Here is a 21,021-nt window from a genome sequence, read left to right on the forward strand (position 1 = left end):
AAATAATAAAAATAAATAATATCGATACTTAATTGTTAATCGCTTAATCATATGATATAATAATACCTCAAATACTTAATCTTATGATTTATATAGTATTATTCATGAAATATAATAGAACCTTTATTCTATATACAAAGTCTTAACGATGATTATGGTGAAGGCAGAACATTCCAATTACGTACGGTGCAATTCTACATCATATACGAACGTCTTTTTTCTTTCCAAAATGGCAACCTCTTCTAATCCCACAAATTGAGAGAGTTATCTCCTGATAACTCTCTAACAAGAAAGATTTATCCTTTATTAGGCCTTCTCCTATCCCAAACAACTCAAATCCAACACATCAGAGCTTAAACATATGTATATATATGGCTGCAAATTACCAGAAGGAGGCAGTCTGCGTGACCGGAGCCAATGGGTTCATAGGATCATGGCTGGTGCGGACCCTGTTGGACTCCGGCTACACTTCCATCCACGCCTCCATTTTCCCGGGCTCCGACGGCTCCCACCTCCTTGCGACCGGGGGCCACGTGGTGGTGTACGAGGCCGACGTGTTGGATCTCGAGGCGGTGTGCAAAGCGGTGGAGGGGTGCCAGGGAGTATTCCACGTGGCCTCGCCTTGCACGCTGGAGGACCCCAAGGACCCCCACAAAGAGTTGGTGCTTCCTGCGGTTCAGGGCACGCTCAATGTTCTGGAGGCTGCCAAGAGGCACGGGGTGAGGCGCGTGGTTCTCACCTCCTCCATTTCCGCTTTGGTTCCCAACCCCAGCTGGCCTCCTCATAAGCCCTTCGACGAGTCCTCCTGGACCGACCTCCATTACTGCGAATCTCGCCAGGTCCCCTCTATACTCTAGTAAAATTACTACAAATATTAGTTAAAATTGCGGCCAATTGAATCGATTGACAGTGGATTGGAGATTATAAGTGGAAATGAAATGGTAATTAGGGTGTCAATCCGATCAGTTAATAGTTTTTTTATATAGATAAATCAGTTAATAGTTAATAGATTGCAAATGGGGTAGCTTTTGGGTGGTAAGGTAAGGGTAGTATTTTTAATTGATGGTTTTTTGTTTTTGTTCAACTTGCTCAGAAATGGTATCCGGTGTCAAAGACATTGGCAGAGAAAGCAACGTGGGAATTTGCAGAGAAACATGGAATAGATGTAGTGGCTATCCATCCAGGTACATGTCTTGGCCCGCTCTTGCAACCTGGCTTGAATGCGAGCTGTGCCGTATTGCTGCAGTTGCTACAGGGATCGCAGGATACTCAGGAATATCACTGGCTGGGGGCTGTGCATGTTCGGGATGTTGCAAAGGCACATGTTCTGCTCTTTGAGACTCCTGCTGCCTCTGGTAGATATCTTTGCACCAATGGTATCTATCAGTTTGGTGATTTTGCTGAGAGGGTCTCCAGGCTTTTCCCTGAGTTTCCTGTTCACAGGTGCGTATCTTAGACCCAACCCCCTCGAGTTGTTCAACTCAAGCATAATGGCTTAGCTGAATTAGTATTAACTCATTAACAAAAGCATTCCGTGCGGATAGATTATATTGCAACCAATGGGCAGCCCTCACTGAAATATGATTACCTATACGAATCTGTTAATCATGCACCATGTGCTGCTCATGTGCATGGGGTTAACTTTATCTTTTTAATGGTTGGAACTTATCCTTATTCTCTTGTCATGTTCCCTCGATTACTTTGTCTAGTTAAGGTGGTTTCCCTGCATAAAGACAGGGAGCTTTTCTTCTTGAAGCTTGCTAATAGATACCCTTGGTGATTTTTTCTGGTTGGATGTTTCTACTTTTCTGTGAGCTAATTTCTGGTTGGATACCCCTGCTCAACGATCAATTTTTTTTTTTTTTTATGCGTCAATCTTCTAAACTTGGTCATATGAGATCCACATCATCAATCTTAATGGTTATCTATCTCCAAAAGTATATCTTTCATGTTCTGACTTCTGTAGTATGCATTATATACGATGCTCAGTATATGGCCTTGTTGAAGCTTTATGAGTCATATGCTTGCTGCTGTCCCACCAAAGTTTTTCATATAGAAAATATATTATAAAAACTATTTGAGATGATTAAGTTACACAAACTTTCTGCGAATTTGAAAGACAAGAAAATAGATTCTCCTTATGTTAGTCAATGTGCTAGAGCTGTGGTGTAGTAGAGATACATACAGCAATATAATATTTTTCTTATGAAAAATTATTTTGATTTGTTGATCCAAAACCTTGAAAAACTAGCACCTATTGAAGCTGATGTTACATGGCCTCTCTATTAACATCATTGGAAAATGTGGTATCTATTAAATCACTACTTATTTCAAAAGCTGAAGTTGATTGAAAATGATGAATGTAATCATTTTTAATTAATATTTAAATGCTCCCCCTCGTATGTGAGACCAAATAACATGTAGAATATTTTAACTAAAATAGGGTATAAATTATGGAGGCAGAATTCAAATTCAGGACCACTAATCCGATACTATATTAAATCACTAGTTTTTCTTACAAAAATTTAAGCTGATATGAATGGGTGAATTTAATCATTTGATTAATATTCTTACGCTTTCTATCACATGTAGACTCAAATTCCATCTTAATAAGTAAGGCTCAATATGTATAGATTGAAATAGGAGGTGACTTATAGAGTTATGGTTCGAATTCAGGAATTATACTTTGATACCTTGTGAAGTTACTCTGTATTCCAAAAGCTTAATTTGATAGGAAATTGTGTATGTAATAATTTATAATTAATATTCTAATAGTATGTATGATAAAGTAGTAAATATTGCGCAACAAGTTGTGATTATAGGGTATCTCTAGAAGTTTCAAAAGTGGTGGTAGTAATAAAAATAATATGACTTTCAAAGCTGACATGCATCAGTTCAATTCAATGTTGATTAACCCTTGCTTTCCATGAGACTTTCCAAAAGGTCCAAAAAAATGAAGTTATCTTATTATGACACATTATGAAACTTACTTTAATGATCATTGCATCTCCACCTTTTATTCAAGGGAAGGCCTTGATTGGTCTAAAAAATAAAATCCTTTCATAACTAGATTTGTCACATTGTTCTTTAGAGTAAGCAAGGTTATTTTATTATTCTTGGTAAGTAGAGCTATTTTAGTTAGCAATGCATGTCATTGGAAACAGGACAACCTGGTTTTCTGGTTTTATGTGAACCAAGGGATAACATATATAATAAAACAAAACAGAAGTTATCATTGGTTGTGTCAGTCATTTTGAACTTTTCTATCCTTCTCAGACCTAGAAAAATATCATTTTTGTCTTAATTTTTTTTTTTATCTGATTCCATTTGGTGGAAGTTCTTAACTTGAATTACATACAGGTTTACTGGGGAAACTCAGCCAGGTTTGGCAGACTGCAAAGATGCAGCAAAGAGATTAATCGATCTGGGTCTGGTCTTCACACCCCTTGAAGATGCTGTCCAGGACACAGTGGAGAGTCTCAAAGCTAAAGGCTTTCTGTGCCAGAAAATGCCACAATCTTAGGCTATTTCTTTCTTTTATTCTGCCTCGTCTAGTTTTTCAATACAACATGAAATTTTCACTGTTTCATTGCTTTATCTATTAGCTGGCTGTAATAACGTTTGCAATGAACTGTTGTCTTTGTATATAATCATGCTTTTTCTCTTTCATTTCTAAAGGAAACGTTGATTGATCAGAAATGAACTACCGGTAATGCTTACTATATAATCATTCAACTCGTTATAATTTTCGTGAAATTTTATAGGTTACCAGAAATATATCAAACTCTAGCTCTAATGTCTTTTACTGCACCATATCCTGCGAGCATACGAAAATAAGAGTCAGTCCAGTACTTGGGATTCAGTTGCAAAACGTAATATTGGCTCCGTATTCTATGAGTTTTTATAATTATAAGTTATAGCCTCAGAATAATTGGCATTTTTTTTATCAAAAGCATGAAATGGAAATGGGTTAGTACCATAGGTGCACTAGAAAAGGACGATGCCAAAGCAATTTGAATTGGGACCATTGTCCATCTTCGTGTTTGGTGTGGCAAGTCAGGCCTTTCTCGGGCACGTGATTGGGGGCCTTTTAAGCTGAAAAAAAAAAAGAAAAAAAAGAAAGTGGGGTCCTTGTCAGTAGTCACCGAGAACCAAGCGGTCCAAGCCAAGTTTAGATAAATATAGAGCAAGTTATTTATTCCGGCTTTAGTTTTCAGTCTTTTCTCGATCTCTCTCTGTTGTTTTTCAAAAGCCTCCAACATTCCATGTGCGATATCTTTCCCACCCTTGTTCTTGCTCCTTTTTGACATGGAAGAATCTATCTTTTATCTAGAGAGAGAGAGATGCTCAGTTCTAATCATGGAGGTGTTCTGGCATTGCATGTGCATCAATCACCCCTGCCCACTTGGAAGTTATATTACACTTTCAGTGTCCCCCTCCTCAAACCAATCTTCAACATACTCTCTCTCTCTCTCTCACACACACATATATTCTTCTGCAATTTTCTCGTTTCCTTAATGTGAAAAGAAGACTTAGAAGCAGTTGATAGCCACCAGAGATGAGCAGCCTTGCACCTTGCAGCCGATCTTGGTGAACAGAACTTTTTGATTCCCCCTTTTTATTGTTCTATATAATCATTAATGAATCGGGTTTTCAGTATTACTTTCTTTTCGTGTTTCCAAAGGTCCATAAGCGAGGATTCACTCAGAAGGTATGTGCGCTTTGCAAGTGAGAGCTGCATACAGGAGTTACTGTCAGCTTCAGACTCAAACAGGGCTGGTAATGCCAATGATGGCTGGAAGGTTCTTACTCTTGAAAACGGAGTAGAGATATCCAAACGCAGGTCTGGGTCTTTTCACACATTTCGCAGCCGTTGGCTGCTCAGATCAGTATCGCCCCAACAATTCATTACTGTTGCTAATGCCATTGATGCTGCAAAGGTGAATTTTGAGTTTCTCACATGATCATGGAAAAAGAAAATCAAAATTTTTAAAATCTATAGATGGGAAACACTAAAAAAACTCCGTAGGTGAGTTAGATTCCTAAGTCCTAACCAACACGTTGAAAAGAACAGTTTTGTCCTCAGCAATATCTATTATATGACTTCTTTTCTCTGGGTAAGATAATAATGAATTCTTTTTTTTTGTTTGTCTTCCTTGAAAATGACAAAATATAACCTGTATCCTTTTTTTATGCAACAGCTATGGCAAGTACATTGTATGGGATCGTACTAGCTTGGATTTGAAAAGGAATTCATATATGCAATTATGAGTAATGCTAGTACTGAGTCTTCACAGCACTTATTTTGCACCGGCTGACGTGGTGTGTTTTAAGTGACTTTACATGTCGGTCGGTGTAAAATGGGTGTGAAGAGTAATATTACTCATGTAATCAAATATCAGCAAATTGCTCTAGGTGTGTGTATATAACTAGGTTCATGTGGGGTTCTTGTTAATTAACATGTTGTATTTTCATGTTATTGAACCAGCAATGGGACCCTGATCTGGTGGAAGCCAGGTACATAAAAGATCTTGAGGACAATCTTAGTATCATCCGGCTCAGGTTTGGTGATAGCTCTAAGCCTCTCTTTAGGAACAGAGAATTCATAGTCTACGAGCGACGTGAAACCATGGAAGACGGCACCCTGGTAAGCAGTACTACAAAGCAGACTGGCAGAATATTTATTTACTTAATTTTTAGTGCAATGAATTTAACCTTGCTTGCAAGGAACAGAACTTATAAAAGTGTGTCTTTCACGTGACTGTGGGTTTTGCAGGTGGTAGCAGTTGCTTCACTGCCGAAGGAGATAGCTGCTGGATTGCATCCAAAGCAAAATAATGCAATCAGAGGACTTCTGCTTCAGTCAGGTTGGGTCGTGGAGAAACTTGAAGATGACTCCTGCATGGTCACTTACGTTGTTCAGGTAAGTAACTTTAGCAGCACGTTTTTTCTGTTCCCCGTATGCTTCCACAATTGCCAAGTAAAACTAACAGGTCCAATTCACTCAACTGTTGACTTTCGCTTTATTGTTATTCAGTTAGATCCTGCAGGATGGCTGCCCAAGTGCTTTGTCAATCGACTAAACACAAAGCTGGTTATGATCATTGAAAACCTTAGGAAACTAGCTCAAGCTTGTCCCATGGAAGGTGATACATAATTGCATCAATGTGGAGTGGGAAAAGAACAGAGATTAATGCATATTGGTGGAACAATTATTCACCGATCGATATTCCTGATCGATGCCTCTATTTAGCACTCTCTTGAACTTGGAATTTGCTTCTTTCAGCATGAACGCAAGTGTGAATATTAGAACATGCATCAATCTTCTGATGTTCAGCAGGCGTGCAATCAGTCTTATATATGGGTTTTGTTTTGAACTATGAAAATTATGATTAATACAAGTTATGTGGCCATTAACAAGCTAAGGATTAAGTGAGAAAGAACCATTATGTTTAGAGAAATGTTTTATACTACAGTTTACTGGATTGATGTGACAGTGTCCATCAGCTTTTTTTGTTAGACAAAATAAAAATAAAAATAAAAATTAAGGGCCGATAGACACTGCTACATCAACCCAATAAGATAGGGTGAGATGAGTGTGTCGGATATGCATTACTCTTTATGTTTAACTAGCTTATAACCCACACATGCTATGCACGATTTTTTTTTTATTATTATAATTTAATTTTAAAAATATTTTATATATTACTATATTTGTAATATATCTTAGTAAAACTATTGCTTCGATTCACAAAAATCTGTAGTTTTTCAAATATCATATAATCACTAAGAAACAAAGTGAAGGATAAAAACAAATGATTGAGAAAATAAAATTAAGCCTAATGAGGAGATTGGGATTGGGTGCAATAAGAATCGAAACTAAGATGTGAGCTGGATTTAGGCTGGAAGCATGTGCGATGCAAGCAACAAAACAGTCATGAAATCGTCGAGTAGCAATCTAGTGCAACAGTCAGGGAAAGTAACTCATGAGCTCAGGTCACCAAGTAAGGATCTAGTTGAGACAGGCGTGTAGGTGCATGGATCTCACGTGCAGGTTAATGAGCGGTGCGTGACAACGCGTGCACTAGTGTGGTGGTGTGGTCGAACTAATGTTGGCGCGTGAGGGTGCATCCAACAGCTTCTTGAGGTTGTTTTTTCATAGAATCTATAATGCCCCCGAAATTAATTAACTATGAAGTTAACATTGCAATGCCACTCGCAGCGCTTCTAAATTAATTAATTAGTAATTAACTTTTATTTTTTATGTGTGTAAGTTGTACAATAGAATGAGTTATTTATTTGCTTCTTTTTATGTTACTTGGGTTATTGTTTCCCTTTAAAGTAGACTATTATATTTGAATTTGAGTTGGTACCTCTCTTTATTATAGTCCTATTTTCGAACCCTAACAGCGCTTTTACTGCTTCAGCCATCCTTTTGGTGGTTGTTGCTGTTTCCAAGTGGGGTTGCAGATAGGCTTGTCCTAATCTGTTTTCCTTTAACTTTTATAACCGCCTTGTGCTGCTTATTGAGATGACCGAATCATTTGTTTGACCAATTTTCTACCCTTTATAATTATTTTAGTGTTGTTTTAGTTTAGTTTGGGTCTACTATTGGGGAGCCAACCCCTTTTTCATTCATAGGATCGTCTACTTCTTCCTTTTGGATCAGAAGTGGGAAGGATCTTCTTTTATAATTAACCCTTTTCCTTATTCAATTTATTTTTATTTTTTTTAAAAAAAAAAGAAAAAGAAAAAAAAGAACAAGGCCAATGAAAAAAATGAAATACACTAATTAATATTATGATAATATCTATTCTTGCACAAATATGGTAATATTGTAACAATGGTAATATACTAACAATTTTCAATGCTACCATAGACTTCTAATTGCAAGAGCTCGATAGTAAATTTAGTTAGGGGTGGGCAAAACCGTGCAAAACCACACCGACCCACATGAACTGCCCCGCCCCGCCCCATCCCTACCGGTTTTCACGTTGAAATTTGCGGGCATGGTTTGAATTTCTGCCAAACCGTGCGGGGCGGGGCGGGGCACGGGTTTAGGATTTTTTCAACCCCAGATCCCCGCCCCGCACCGCATAAACCTAAAACACCTAAACATAAAAAACCCTAACCCCCCGTCCAGCGACTCTGGCTGTCCTTCACGAGTTATGCGACTCAAGCTTCACTTGTTATGTGACTCACGTCTCACTTCAAATGAAATGAGTCATCATTTCTTCATCTTCGTTACTATTCAGGCTTTGGATTCTTTGAGCAGGACTGGAGGAAGAGTGGAAGGCTGCAACTGAGATATCATGACTGTTGAGACGGCAACAGATTTGGGTAAAGAAGACGAAAGGAAAAGAAGAGGAGATGAAGGTTGAATATTCATTTTCGTTGATTATTGAATGCCTTAAGGGTAAAATTGTAAAATGCAGGAAGTTGGAAGACTCTAGAAGCCACGTGGTGGATGAGGGTTGAAGTTTCTCTCAATGTGGATTACAGCTATTAGTCACTCACTACTAACTCCAAAGTCCAAACGGTGTGTTTTGCTATTCATTTTTTTTTTTTTTTTTTAAACTAGAAGCTTCAAGCTATGAATCATTTAACCCTAATTTCCCTAAACAAAAAACAGTAAAAAATAAAAATGCTCGCAGGCGCAGCCTCTAGTCTTCGTTTTCCTCATCTTCTTCTTTCATCTCAGATCATCTATGTCTTTCTCGCTCCTCCACTTCTTCTTTTTCTGGTTATTCTAGGGTTTGCGGAATGGCGACTATGGAGAGCAAGAGCTTGATAGGCCTTGTGAATTGGATACAAAGGGCAACAGGCATGGCTGATTTTTCAACGCTCGCTTCAAGTCCTTCAGTTGTGACTCCGGGATTGTGTCCTTGTCTATATGTTGGTATTTCTCTATTGCTATAATTTCTCTATGATTTGTTTGGTTCTTGAGAAAATTGAGGAAACGAGAAATTCTGTGATTTGTTTGTGATTTGTTTGGCTTTGGTTTGAATCCACCCCGCCCCGCACAACCCGCACCCCCCGCCTCGTATCACCCCGCCCCCGCACGTACCCGCCCCTCACGGTTCAGCTCTGTAACATGCGGTTCACGGGTTGAGAATTCTCAACCCGCAGGGATGCGGGGCGGGGGCAAAAAGGACGAAAATCCGCCCCGCCCCGCCCCGCCCCGTGCACACTCCTAAATTTAGTGAAGGGGCAATGAAACTTTTGACACTTGCTTGATTGTGAGGATGTGGGGGTCACAAAGGAGGTGAGGGGCCGAGGGCACAAGAGTACAGAGAGAGACGATGGGTGAGCCAGGAGGTAGAGATGGTGGTGGGGAGATGGCAAGACTACAGAGGAGATGAGTTAGGGGGGGAGATCGAGCTTTGGATCGATGTTGTGCTATTTATTTGGCTATTCATTTACAATGACCGATCCAGGTTCTAAGAGTTGCAATGTATTTGGCTGTTCATGCGCACTAACACATACCACTTTTGTTTATTTGGTATTTTCTTCATCTCTTTCTTTCTTTGTTTTCTTCTTTTCTTTTCTTTTCCTTTTCCTTTTCCATTTTTTTTTTTTTTTTTGGCCAAAGAGTGAAATAACTTTCTTGGAACCTATGATAATAGGTAAACTTTTGCAGGTACAGTAAACACAAAAACAGAAGGAATTTTGTTAAGTAAGAAAAAAAAAATTAAAAAAATAAAATCTTGCCACTATGATCATCGTTTTCAATCACAAATATTTGTTACATAGCAGGTTGCCAATTTTATCAATGGGTAATACTTGAGTGCAGCAAAATTTCCGGATGATTTCCGAAAATTTTGCTACTCTGTAGCAGTACTCTTTTATCAATTCATGGTGGGTTTTGGGTTTAACCTGTTGTCCCTCATTACTTATAGGAACCATAGATTGTCACATAAGTATCATTCTTGAATTATCTACAATCTAACAAAATGAATATATGATCATTCTAATGAATATTTACAGTTTAGGAATTTATAGGGGTGGGCAAATTTTCCTCCTACCGCCTACCGAACCGACATTAACCGCCTATCGACTCTACCGACAAAATTCGGATCGGTAGTCGGTAGAGAATTTTTAACCGAAAGTCGGTTCGGTTCGGTAGGCGGTTCGGTTATACTGTTAACCGACTTATCGAACCGAACTGAATCGACACTTAATCGAAAATTAACCGATCATTTAACCGAACTGTCGAAACGAAATGATGTCTTTTTATTGATAACGAAACGATGTCGTTTCATTACATCTTTTTTTTTTATTATTATTATTATTAAAAAATCAAAACGGCGTCGTTTTATCACACTTGAAACGACGCCGTTTTCTGAGAATATATATGTTTATCGCTATTCGCTTCAAGACCTAGGTTATTCGGCAATTCCAGGCTTTCTAGCCTCCAGGCTTCCAGTTCCAGCCCACTGCAGCATTGCCCACCCCAATCACCTCCCCACCTACCCATTCTCTCCTCTTTCTGAATCACTTGAACCCTAACCCTAACCGGCCGACTCCACCGACGGCCGACGCAGCCGAGGCCCGCTGTTGCCTCCCCGCCTTCCCCTACGGTCCTACCCCTCTCCTCAATCCTCAGTTAACCAAATCCTAAGGCCTGGAAGTCCAGACTCCGGATGACTCGACGCAAGCCGCGGACCGCTGCCGTCCCCTCCCACTCGAAAACTGTCCGATAGCTCTCTCTCTGATTCTCTCTCTCTCTCTCTCTCTCTCCCGCTTCTTCACTTTCCTCCTTCGCGCCTTCCTCGTTTTCCTTGTCTCCGCCTTCTTCACTTTCTGGTTGGAGCATATATGGGCATTTTCTTGTCCAATTAGGCGAATTTTTTATTTTTATTTTTTTTCCAGTGTTGGTGTTTTTGTGGAATTTCAGCTTATTTATGTTGTATTTAGTACATTTTCTTGTTCATGTCTTATTTATAAAGTGTGGCTTTATGTTTGTATGTTCGAAGCTGTTCCAGCTTGAGGGTGAGTAGCATTCAGAGTTTGTTTGTGTAACTTGTGTTCTTCCAAGCCAAGCATATATCTATTATGCTTTGTATGTAATGAGCTGTGTAGCCTGTGTGTGAGCTCATTATACAAAGCTCCAATATATGTGGAATTATCCGAATTAATTGAGAGCTCATTATTAATTGTGGTAATATAAGTTTTGTTTACTACATTCTTATTCATTATCAATTATTTGTGAGATTCAATATAAATTCAAAATTCTAGTATTCTACAAATCCAATAATAAACTTGAAACTGATGAATGTTTAACATTTTTCAATAATATACGTACTCATAAAAAAAAAAAAAATGTTTCAATGAATGTTTAACATTTTTTGAGTAATTTTGTGTGGACACAATACACATGTAAGCCAAGATTTTACATTTTCCTTTTACTATTTGTTATTTGCTACTGGCCAACTGCCAGCAATCAGCATGGTCTCAAGTTTTTTTTTTTTTTTTTATTATTATTTTTTTATTATTTTTTATTGGTATCCTACAAACAATTGAAATTATTATCAAATTTGCTATTTAAGAGATCTAATTATCTCATTTAGAAATTAACTATTTAAATGTATGAAAATTTGATTAAACATTGTAAATATGTAAAAAAGAGAATAATCAAATATTATTCTTCATAATTGATTCATTTGATTTGAATGGGCCAATGGCTTGTGGTGGTGTTGGACTTGCTGGCAAATGTTGAAAAATGAAGACCAATTGTTTTTAGAAGTATTTTTTTTTACCAATTTAAAAAATTAGGCCCAAATTATGAAGGCCCAGGCCACCCAGCCCATTTGAAGAGTATTAATCGAATTAACCGACCGCCTTAATCGAACCGCCTACCGACCGACTTAACCGCCTATGCCGACTTAACCGAACTTTTCGAAAATATTCTTAGTCGGTTATATGTCGGTGAATTAACTGACTTAACCGAACCAGTCGGTTAAGCGAACCGACTTAACCGCCTACCGAACCGCTGCCCACCCCTAGGAATTTCCACCACAATACATTAAAAAAAAGAGAGACAATAATACAACGCATTTCAATTGTGATTCTGGTTCTTTGTCATCTGAAACAAGCATCACAACATCTTCAATCCAATACAAACTAGCAGTACCAAGCTCCACATGAAAATGCAAAAGGATAATCAATGAGGTTCTATCTTTGAAGTTGGATAAACCCCACTGTACTCAAAGCCCTCATTGCTGTAAGGATGGCTATAAGGATGGTGGGCATTCTCCTTCTTTACGTCGTAACTGTCTGAAGTGGTTGCAGATTCAGCATTGGGGTTCAAACCAGCGAGCTCCATAATGTTCTCAATCTCTTTCACCACCATACCCATTGCAGGCCTCTTCGCTCCTGATTCTTCAACACAACGCATTGCCAGGTCCACGAACTTCTCTAATCCTTTCAGTGATGTCTGCAAACCAATGGCTGGGTCAAGAATCTCATGGAGGTTGTATAATACTTTCGTTCTATCCATTGCTGTCTGTACCACCCTGACAATATACTTCCCCCGTTGAATTGGCATTCTTGCAGTTATCAGCTCCAGCAGTACCACTCCAAAGCTATATACATCACTCTTTTCAGTCAACTGTTGGGTCATGTAATATTCAGGATCCAAGTAGCCCTACACAATTAAAGAAAATCAGTTCACACTGCTTGATTTTGATGCAATGTGGTGGAATATTAAATCAACTCAAGATGTAAAAACACATGGCTTTAACAAGTTAAAGTTTGGATTCCCCTGGTCAGAGGAAATCATATGTATTTGTTCGTTAAGAAAATTTAGATTCTACAAGCGGATACATGTGACCTTTTGGCCCAACAGGATCTGGTAAGCAAACTGCCTAGGAAGAAAAAGGCACAATCCAGTAACAGGTTCAAACATTGTCAATTTTTTGTATTTGCTTTAAGAGAAATGATCCCTACACTCATTTCTCACAACAGCCCCACAACAAGCTGACGTGGCTGGTAATATTTTATTATTTTTTTGTTTTGTTTTCATTTCTTTTTGTAAAAAAATAATAAAATATTACCAGCCACGTCAGCTTGTTGTGGGGCTGTTGTGAGAAATTAGTGTATGGATCATTTCTCTTGCTTTAAATACCCGACAATGGGACAATTTTCTGCCTAAACCCTGATCTGCTTCTTCCGTTACTACATTGTAAGACAATTTTTCTGCCTAAACCAGCTCCTTGTGATTGAAAATCTCATGGTTGAGGACACCGATATTTGGCTAAATTAGTTTAACATTATAAACCACAGCAATCCTCCATTACTTTTTGTTTCCTCATCACTTTTTTTTTTTTTTTTTTTTTTTAAAGGGAATTAATTTTGCTAGAGTATAGGTTTATGGGATTTTCGACTAACCATTGTCCCTTTAACTTGAGTAGTGACATGGCCAATTTCAGCATCACCCATAAGCTTAGAAAGACCAAAATCAGCAACTTTTGCATTTAAGCGCTCATCCAGCAAAATGTTGGTTGATTTGATGTCCCTGTGTATAATAGGTGGGTTGGCAAGTTCATGAAGATACGCCAGACCTCTGGCTGCACCAAGGGCAACTTTTAGTCTTCTTATCCAATCCAACCGGATTCCTGACTTCCCTGCATAAGCAAAAGCTATGTCATTAAACTCTTAGGAAAAATTATATGAGGACTGTTTACCAGGCTAATTTACACTGTCTGGAGTGAGCAATATGAGTTCTGTATGTATATTTTTTCAAGGGGCACAGGTGAGAGAAGCATTGTAACACAAAGATGATGAGTTCCTTTCAATTTTCCTCTGAATGAGGCGCACTGCTAAACTATAAAGATTTTATTGATTCTTACTGTGTGATTTCTTTGTTTCTTTTGCAAGTAGAAACAAGATATATTGTCTTCTTCTCAGTTCCCTAATTAGTGAACAATATAATGCTAATAAACTGAGTTCCACGATATTATTAATTAAGTACTCCACCTCAAGTGTCAACAGATACAAGAATTCAATTAGATAAAAGAAGGTCAAGAATAGAATGGAAGTACCTGAAAGGCCATCCATAAGAGTACCATTTGGAACGTACTCATATACCAGCATCTGTTCACCCTGATCGAAACAAAAACCAACAAGACTGACAAGATTCTTATGATGAACCCTAGATAGAAGTTCAATCTCAGTTTTGAACTCAACCCCACCCTGCAGAGATTCTGTCTGAGCTCGTTTGATGGCAATCAGTTGACCATCGGGAAGAATCCCCCGATAAACCTGTAAAAAAGTTGACAGATTAGACATTTAATTAGTAAATATTTAGTGACAGGAACCGTTTATAACTATTGAGAGAAGCTTAAGAAGCTTTTGTTAACAAGAAATTTATGGAGGAAGAATAAAAGAACAATTTTGGAAGGAAATTGAGGATTTGAAGTGCAAGAAAACAATTAAAATTGGATAGGTTAGTAATGTTCTTTTTATAGAGCTTAAAGAATCTTCTGGTATATTCACACAAAATTAGAAAAGAATCAATATTGTTGCATGAGAGTCATAATTAAACCTTTCCATATCCTCCAGATCCAATAGAATTTGCTTCAGAAAACTTGTTGGCGTACTTCTTCAGCTCTTCAAAAGAAAATGATCTAGCCCCTTTTAACTGAGGAATGCCACCACTGCCGTTATTTGGATCCCAGTGTGCTGCATTTGTATGGCATGAAAACGATAATATACACTTACAATTCCATACTAATAACTCTGAAATGCCAAGTTTAGATCATAAATTTCATACCAAAAGGATTTAATTGCTCAGAAGCTCTTTCCGCTCTTCTCTTTTGACGGAGAGCATAAACCCCAGCAAGGAGTAATAGTAGCAGCAGGATGGTGCCACCAGCTACCGCTCCAATTATAACTCCTATGCTCAAAGACTTTTTTGATTCTGTAGATATTCCTAAACCATGCGAAGAAGGGAGAGGGGGAGAGAGAGATAGGTCATAATCGGATCAAGCTAACATTGTTACAATTATTATTTTTACAGATGCATCATAAGACAGCACATATGAAGTGTTACTTTTTATTGAAATTGTGAAATTCCAAGTTACCTGCATAGTATCCATATGGATCAGCCAAAAAATAGTAGGGTCCAAAACCTGGCGGAGGCTTAAAAGTCTGGCCACTAAGTAGAGACCCAATAATAGAAATTCCTGTTCGATTGAAACTATCTTGGCCAGATGGGAAGACATCTAGGCTCAGGTCAAGGTTCATAGTTGAGTCTTTGATTGGATTACTCAGGGAAACTGAATCCACAGGAAGACTAAAATTCTGAAAACATTGCAAGAGAGAACTCTGAAGTGCTATGTAGTAACTGAAGTTCCCCAAGTTTGAAAAGGAAGGAGCTCTGAAGACTAGAGTTCCGCTGTATGGATACGCACATTTACAGTTAGGGCTGGAAATCTGATTCGAACTACATTGAGCAGTCAGACAGCTATTTGGTGGCGTGGAGTATGGGGGAGTATTCGATTGGGAAACCGCACAGTAACTCTCTGTGGTATCTGATGTGTTACAAATTGGGTTATCCACAAGTCTGCAGTGATTTTGGAAAATTAGTTCAATAGTGTGACAAGAAATCAAATGGTCAGTTCTTGGACACCGCAAATGAAATGACCAAGATAACTAATATGTGGCTTACATCAAGTTCTTGTTGTATCCGCCAGCTGAGTCTACTTTGTGCCTAATAGAATTGTTCTGCAAATCAACGAGTTGCAGTTTGCTGCTATAGCTGGTACCAATATCTAAGCTACCACTGAGATTGTTGTTCCTTAGTGTCCTGTCCCCACATGTCAGAACATTTACATCATTATCACCCTATATATGTATATATCACATTGAAATCTGCTTGAGATCAAGCTGATACTCACAGAGTCTGTAAATTGGGAAGGCTGAAAATGGAACTAGGAACTGGTCCTTGAAGTTGTGTGTTTTCCATCACTCTGCACCAATAAGATATTTAGAGGTTAAAGCTTCTCCCTGTTTGACAAAAATCCTGAAAGCATTCATACACATGCAAACCAGAGAGAGAGGAGCACCACCAGTTTCACAACCCATTTGGCCCATTCCCAAGCCAGAATGGACAGGGCCCTTTAGGTTGAGAATGAAAAACTCTTGAAATATAACCTAAGAAACACGAATTCTTATGCAAGAAAAACCATGCTCTGTCTTGCTAACAAAATTAACTTAAAAGACAAGACCTGAGAAAAACCCGCTGAGTCAATATAATGGAGAGATGCAACTTTACAGTGTAAACTGGACTTATTAAAAGTGTGAAAGAAACCTAATATCAGAATAATATATACTACTTACATTGAGAAGATACTAACGGACCGAGCTGAGTATGTCAGTTCAATGATCTATTATAGGGAAGATTCTAGAGGATGTCGCCAAAGATTCAAAAGATAGATGGATGAAGTGGGAGCAAGGAGCCTTGTCTGGCAAGGTATTAACACAGATACCAAACCCAGTGAGAAATCCAGAAGAAGACTTATGAAAATAATCCTTTTGATGTAATCATTATCGATTACATCTCTAGCCATGAGTAGTATTATTTAAATAAGAGTTTATCTCTTATCTTAAGAGATAGGCGGTTGATCAGTAATAGAAATAGTCTTTTAATTTTAAATAAGATAGATTAGTATGTTTTTTGATTTACTAGCAGTTCTATTTAGATGATATCTAAGTAGTATAGTTTGAATAAGGTTCCTAGCTATTATAGTGGGATAAGTTAAGTAGTAGTCTTTATTGATTGTTATTTGGTATTGCTATAGGTTTCTATCTTTGAATAGCAATAGGTTATCTAAATTAATTCATGGGATAACTCTATCTAGAATAGAGTTATATTCCGATGATGAGTCTGCTAGCTTTTTTGTATATTTAAATGAATGATTATGGAATAAAGCGTATGTTGATTATTGTTATGTGAAATACAGTTTACTGTGTTTTTTGGGAAATCAGGCTTTCTCGAATTAGCCATTGGAGGTTACGGTTCCCTCGAACGAGCCAATCTATCATTTCCTGTGTTTTGTATTGGTATCAGAGCCAGGCTTTTTTTTTTTTCCTCTTGAATAGCAAGAATTGTTTACCCAAGAGGACCGGTTTCCCTCAAAAGAAACCAGATATTAGACAACACAAGAAAATCAAAGAACAAGAGTTGGGCAATTCGGGATTTTTCTTTACAAACCCGTCCAACAACCCGTTCTGTAACAAAAGAGAGACAACACGAAGAGATTGATCAACAACTGCGAAGCATGGAGCAATCACTAAAGAGCTTATCGGATAAGCATGAGGAGTTTTGTAAGAATCATGAGGAATTCCATAAGAGTCAACAAATCATGCACGATCGTATGACAGAAATCTATGAGATGCTTGCCAAACAATCACATGGGGAGAATTCACGTGGAAGAGATCACGAATGCGAAGGAGAAAATTCCTTTCAGGGAGGACGTCAACCAACAATTACCACACGACACATGAAATTAGATTTCCCACGATTCAACGGAGACGAAGACCCCACGATGTGGATCTGCTGAGCTGAACAATTCTTTCGATTTCAGGGACCATTGGAGGGTGAGAAGGCAGCCCTGGTATCATTCCACCTAGAAGGAGAGGCCCAGATGTGGTTCCAAATCTTAATTAGGGAAGAACGAGAAATTGGGTGGCCAGAATTCACTGCAGGTTTACTTACCCGCTTTGGACCTAATCAATTTTACAACCCTTTTGGAGAATTGACGAAGCTACAACATGAAGGAACTGTACGAGAATACCAGGCAAAATTCGAGTCTTTACCCTCCAAAATTGGGGTGCTATCCCAAACTCGTCAGGTTAGTTGCTTTATAAGTGACTTGCGAGAAGTGCTCAAGGCTGATGTCACTGCAGGAAAACCTGAGACGTTGACATTTGCAATCGGGCTGGCTAGACTTTACGAAGCACGACACAGTGCTATCACAAGAAGCATCCAAGCAGAAGAAAGAAAAGTAGATATGGGAAACCAACAAACCTCAAACCCGCCATCCCTCCCCATCAAGAGGTTGATGCCGGAGGAGTTAAAGGAAAGACAAGCAAAGGGATTGTGTTTTAAATGCAACGATAAATACGGACCAGGACACCGATGCAAAAAATTGTTTATGATTGAAGCTTGCCTAGGGGAAGATGAAGATGGAGACATGGAAGAAGTGAAAACGCAATTCTCTTGTTTTTCCCTTGAGGACAAGGGAAAGGATTAGAGGGGGGTAATGATGTAATCATTATCGATTACATCTCTAGCCATGAGTAGTATTATTTAAATAAGAGTTTATCTCTTATCTTAAGAGATAGGCAGTTGATTAGTAATAGAAATAGTCTTTTAATTTTAAATAAGATAGATTAGTATGTTATTTGATTTACTAGCAATCCTATTTAGATGATATCTAAGTAGTATAGTTTGAATAAGGTTCCTAGCTATTATAGTGGGATAAGTTAAGTAGTAGGCTTTATTGATTGTTATTTGGTATTGCTATAGGTTTCTATCTTTGAATAGCAATAGGTTATCTATATTAATTCATGGGATAACTCTATCTAGAATAGAGTTATATTCCGATGATGGGTCTGCTAGCTTTTTTGTATATTTAAAGGAATGATTATGGAATAAAGCATATGTTGATTATTGTTATGTGAATACAGTTTACTGTGTTTTTTGGGAGATCAGGCTTTCTCGAATTAGCCATTGGAGGTTACGGTTCCCTCGAATGAGCCAATCTATCATTTCCTGTGTTTTGTATTAATTGGTTCGCATCACCTTTATACTACAATGGTGCTTGGAGGCAAGGAACATATCAGTGAATCAAGTTGGTGACTATAGTACTGGCTATGTTGAGAATTATGAGACATGCTAAAATCAAAATGAGCTAATCTGCCAGAAATTAGCGATAGCTGAAGATGAGCACAAAGTTCACTAGGTTGTGTGGGTTGGTCCATACAAGTGCAGTGAAAACTAGAGACTGCATGTGGCAAGGAGACACATTAGGAGTCAAGCACACTTAAAAAAAGAGGATTAACAAGATATAGATAAAATTGTGAGAGAAATCTTGATAAGCTATAATTTAAACAATTAGGTCTTTTAGATGAAGCCGAAAGGTGGAAAAAGATTTTCTACAGGAACCCAAATTTTTCTAGTAACGCTATTGAATATAAACTGTCTTCTTTTAAATTCTTTCAATTTTTTTCTTTGGCAGTATGCATGTGCTGTTGAGAGAGAAGGGGGAAGGGACATGGAGAAAGAGAAGAGCAAAACTTACAATGTCGTCAAAGACTTTAAGGTTGAAAACCATGGAGGCATATCGGAAGCAGTGAAACTATTGTTGCTCATATCCCTGCAGATCACATTTCAGTCAAAGAAAACATTGCAAGATTACTAACTATAGTTATAATAGAAATAGGGTGTGACAAATAGTAAACGTGTGAGGAAAGACGATGAACTGATCATCCATTTATGATGGTCTGAGAATGCTTAGCTACCCTTGCACCACAAATGAAATTTGTAGCCTCAGTAAAACTATTTCGACTTACACATAGGTGAGGCTCATGCCAGTAAGGTTGGGAATAGAACCAATGAACTTATTGTTGGACAAGTACCTGAAAACAGAATATCAGAAGCTCTTTTAGAAACTGAAAATTCCCAAACAAGATGATAATTGTCAAACAAGCATAAATGCTACATTTGGAATGTCCATATTTTCTGCTTACAGCTCATGAACGTTAACAAGATTGCTGAGGTTCGAAGGCAGAGTCCCACTTAGTGAATTCCTATCAAAGCGTCTGTAGCCAAAACAAGATATTTAGCACAATAACTTGTCAAAATTTCACAGCCATCTATAGTGTAGGACTGAATTCACTTGAGTATCTGAGCTAGATACTCACATCACCTCCAAAGTCTGCACACTTCCAATGGTTTCAGGGATACTGCCACTGAGATTATTGCCGTTAAGAATCCTGCCAGAGAAATATATGAGCGGATGGAAAGTAATGAGTAAATTGACAGTATTTTGCTATACCAATTGAGAATAATAAAGCATTTTCATTCCTTAGATTCCATATCCAAGACATTCAACCTGATATTTGACATTAGAGACAAAAAACAGGAAAAACAATTGCAGAGGCGATACCCAAAAAATAAAAAATAAAAAAAACGAAAAAAAAAAACGAAAAAGCACAACAAGGAGAGACTATTAGGCCTGTATTTCAAATATTACTAATATGAAGACGTGAAAGCTTGGCACCTAGCCGTACCTTCGAGTTTTAGACAATAAACAGTTTCATGAAACTTACAAGTGTAACAGAATCATATTTGAACTGAAAAGTTGAGGTGAAATTTCGCCTGAGAGTTTGTTGTTATCGAGATGACTGTATATAACATAAAAAATCATAGATGGTTATTAATTGGAGAAAACAAAGAAACTAGGAGAAACAATATAATCATCTTGAAATTACATAAACTTGACATACAAGTGCTTTGCATGAAGTAGGTTATCAAGACCAGGAGAGACTGGTATAGGTCCATTAAGCTGGTTTACAGCTAGGTCCAGCCAATTAAGATTGGAAAGATTACCAATAGAGGCTGGAATTGGTCCACTAAAGCCATTATTATTCAGAGATCTGCAATTGAATAGCAAAAGATGAGTTATGGAATTCAGTGTAAGTTGGCCCAGAAATGAAACTGCAACAAAATACCAACAAATGCAAGATTGACAGTATGTGAAGATAGACCCTTCATCCAGAAAATCATTGTATACTAAATCAAAGATAAGTTAAGATCCATAAGTAATTTCATGTGTATTTGACGCTACACTGAAAAAAAAAACGAATACTAAGTTAAAATCCTTACATAGTGGTTAGCTGCTGTAGATTTCCAATTGTGTCTGGAATAGATCCAGAGAACCCACAACCAATCAGGTTTCTGCTATGCAAAAAGCAACAGCTTAATTAAAAAGGATGTTTACATGCAAAACTGAT

General features: G+C 37.9%; 3 protein-coding genes across 7 annotated transcripts in view; 2 read left to right on the forward strand and 1 right to left on the reverse strand.

Moving 5' to 3' along the window:
- Positions 1-188: 188 nt before the first annotated feature.
- LOC133882606 (cinnamoyl-CoA reductase 1) lies at positions 189-3,669 on the forward strand. The gene is made up of 3 exons (XM_062321812.1): positions 189-839; positions 1,094-1,443; positions 3,361-3,669. The coding sequence occupies exons 1-3, from the start codon at positions 372-374 to the stop codon at positions 3,521-3,523; spliced, it is 981 nt and encodes a 326-aa protein (XP_062177796.1). The 5' UTR covers positions 189-371; the 3' UTR covers positions 3,524-3,669.
- Positions 3,670-3,783: 114 nt separating this feature from the next.
- On the forward strand, positions 3,784-6,401 carry LOC133882607 (uncharacterized). 3 transcript variants are annotated; one of them, XM_062321814.1, is made up of 5 exons: positions 3,784-4,590; positions 4,685-4,940; positions 5,489-5,647; positions 5,777-5,923; positions 6,042-6,401. In XM_062321814.1, the coding sequence occupies exons 1-5, from the start codon at positions 4,559-4,561 to the stop codon at positions 6,081-6,083; spliced, it is 636 nt and encodes a 211-aa protein (XP_062177798.1). In that variant the 5' UTR covers positions 3,784-4,558; the 3' UTR covers positions 6,084-6,401. The 3 variants fall into 3 exon arrangements, with proteins under 3 accessions (XP_062177798.1, XP_062177799.1, XP_062177797.1); XM_062321815.1 differs by having other exon boundaries at positions 6,051-6,401; XM_062321813.1 differs by having other exon boundaries at positions 3,833-4,590; positions 6,038-6,401.
- Positions 6,402-12,009: 5,608 nt separating this feature from the next.
- The window catches only part of LOC133881407 (leucine-rich repeat receptor protein kinase HPCA1-like), a 46,214-nt gene continuing 37,202 nt past the window's right edge, over positions 12,010-21,021 (reverse strand). For 2 of the 3 annotated variants that reach the window (XM_062320329.1, XM_062320328.1), the window contains 15 exons: positions 20,894-20,965; positions 20,515-20,664; positions 20,338-20,412; positions 19,930-20,001; positions 19,756-19,827; positions 19,579-19,644; positions 19,308-19,382; positions 15,900-15,971; positions 15,671-15,808; positions 15,084-15,565; positions 14,774-14,932; positions 14,546-14,682; positions 14,043-14,262; positions 13,390-13,625; positions 12,010-12,646 (listed from right to left, as the gene is read on the reverse strand). In XM_062320329.1, the coding sequence (XP_062176313.1) occupies positions 12,164-12,646; positions 13,390-13,625; positions 14,043-14,262; positions 14,546-14,682; positions 14,774-14,932; positions 15,084-15,565; positions 15,671-15,808; positions 15,900-15,971; positions 19,308-19,382; positions 19,579-19,644; positions 19,756-19,827; positions 19,930-20,001; positions 20,338-20,412; positions 20,515-20,664; positions 20,894-20,965 (2,509 nt within the window). In that variant the 3' untranslated portion in view covers positions 12,010-12,163. The remainder of the gene's footprint in view (positions 12,647-13,389; positions 13,626-14,042; positions 14,263-14,545; positions 14,683-14,773; positions 14,933-15,083; positions 15,566-15,670; positions 15,809-15,899; positions 15,972-19,307; positions 19,383-19,578; positions 19,645-19,755; positions 19,828-19,929; positions 20,002-20,337; positions 20,413-20,514; positions 20,665-20,893; positions 20,966-21,021) is intronic. The other variant, XM_062320331.1, reaches the window with a different exon arrangement.

This window comes from Alnus glutinosa, chromosome 11, assembly GCF_958979055.1.
Source record: "Alnus glutinosa chromosome 11, dhAlnGlut1.1, whole genome shotgun sequence".
Lineage (NCBI taxonomy): Eukaryota > Viridiplantae > Streptophyta > Magnoliopsida > Fagales > Betulaceae > Alnus > Alnus glutinosa.

Excerpts from the sequence above, each read along its gene's own strand:
- LOC133882606 (XM_062321812.1), top strand. The coding sequence starts at position 372 with ATGGCTGCAAATTACCAGAAGGAGGCAGTCTGCGTGACCGGAGCCAAT. Across the intron at positions 840-1,093 it reads ATTACTGCGAATCTCGCCAG|AAATGGTATCCGGTGTCAAA; the intron begins GTCCCCTCTATA and ends CAACTTGCTCAG. Across the intron at positions 1,444-3,360 it reads CCTGAGTTTCCTGTTCACAG|GTTTACTGGGGAAACTCAGC; the intron begins GTGCGTATCTTA and ends AATTACATACAG.
- LOC133882607 (XM_062321813.1), top strand. The coding sequence starts at position 4,559 with ATGAGCAGCCTTGCACCTTGCAGCCGATCTTG. Across the intron at positions 4,591-4,684 it reads GCACCTTGCAGCCGATCTTG|GTCCATAAGCGAGGATTCAC; the intron begins GTGAACAGAACT and ends GTGTTTCCAAAG. Across the intron at positions 5,924-6,037 it reads TGGTCACTTACGTTGTTCAG|TTAGATCCTGCAGGATGGCT; the intron begins GTAAGTAACTTT and ends ATTGTTATTCAG.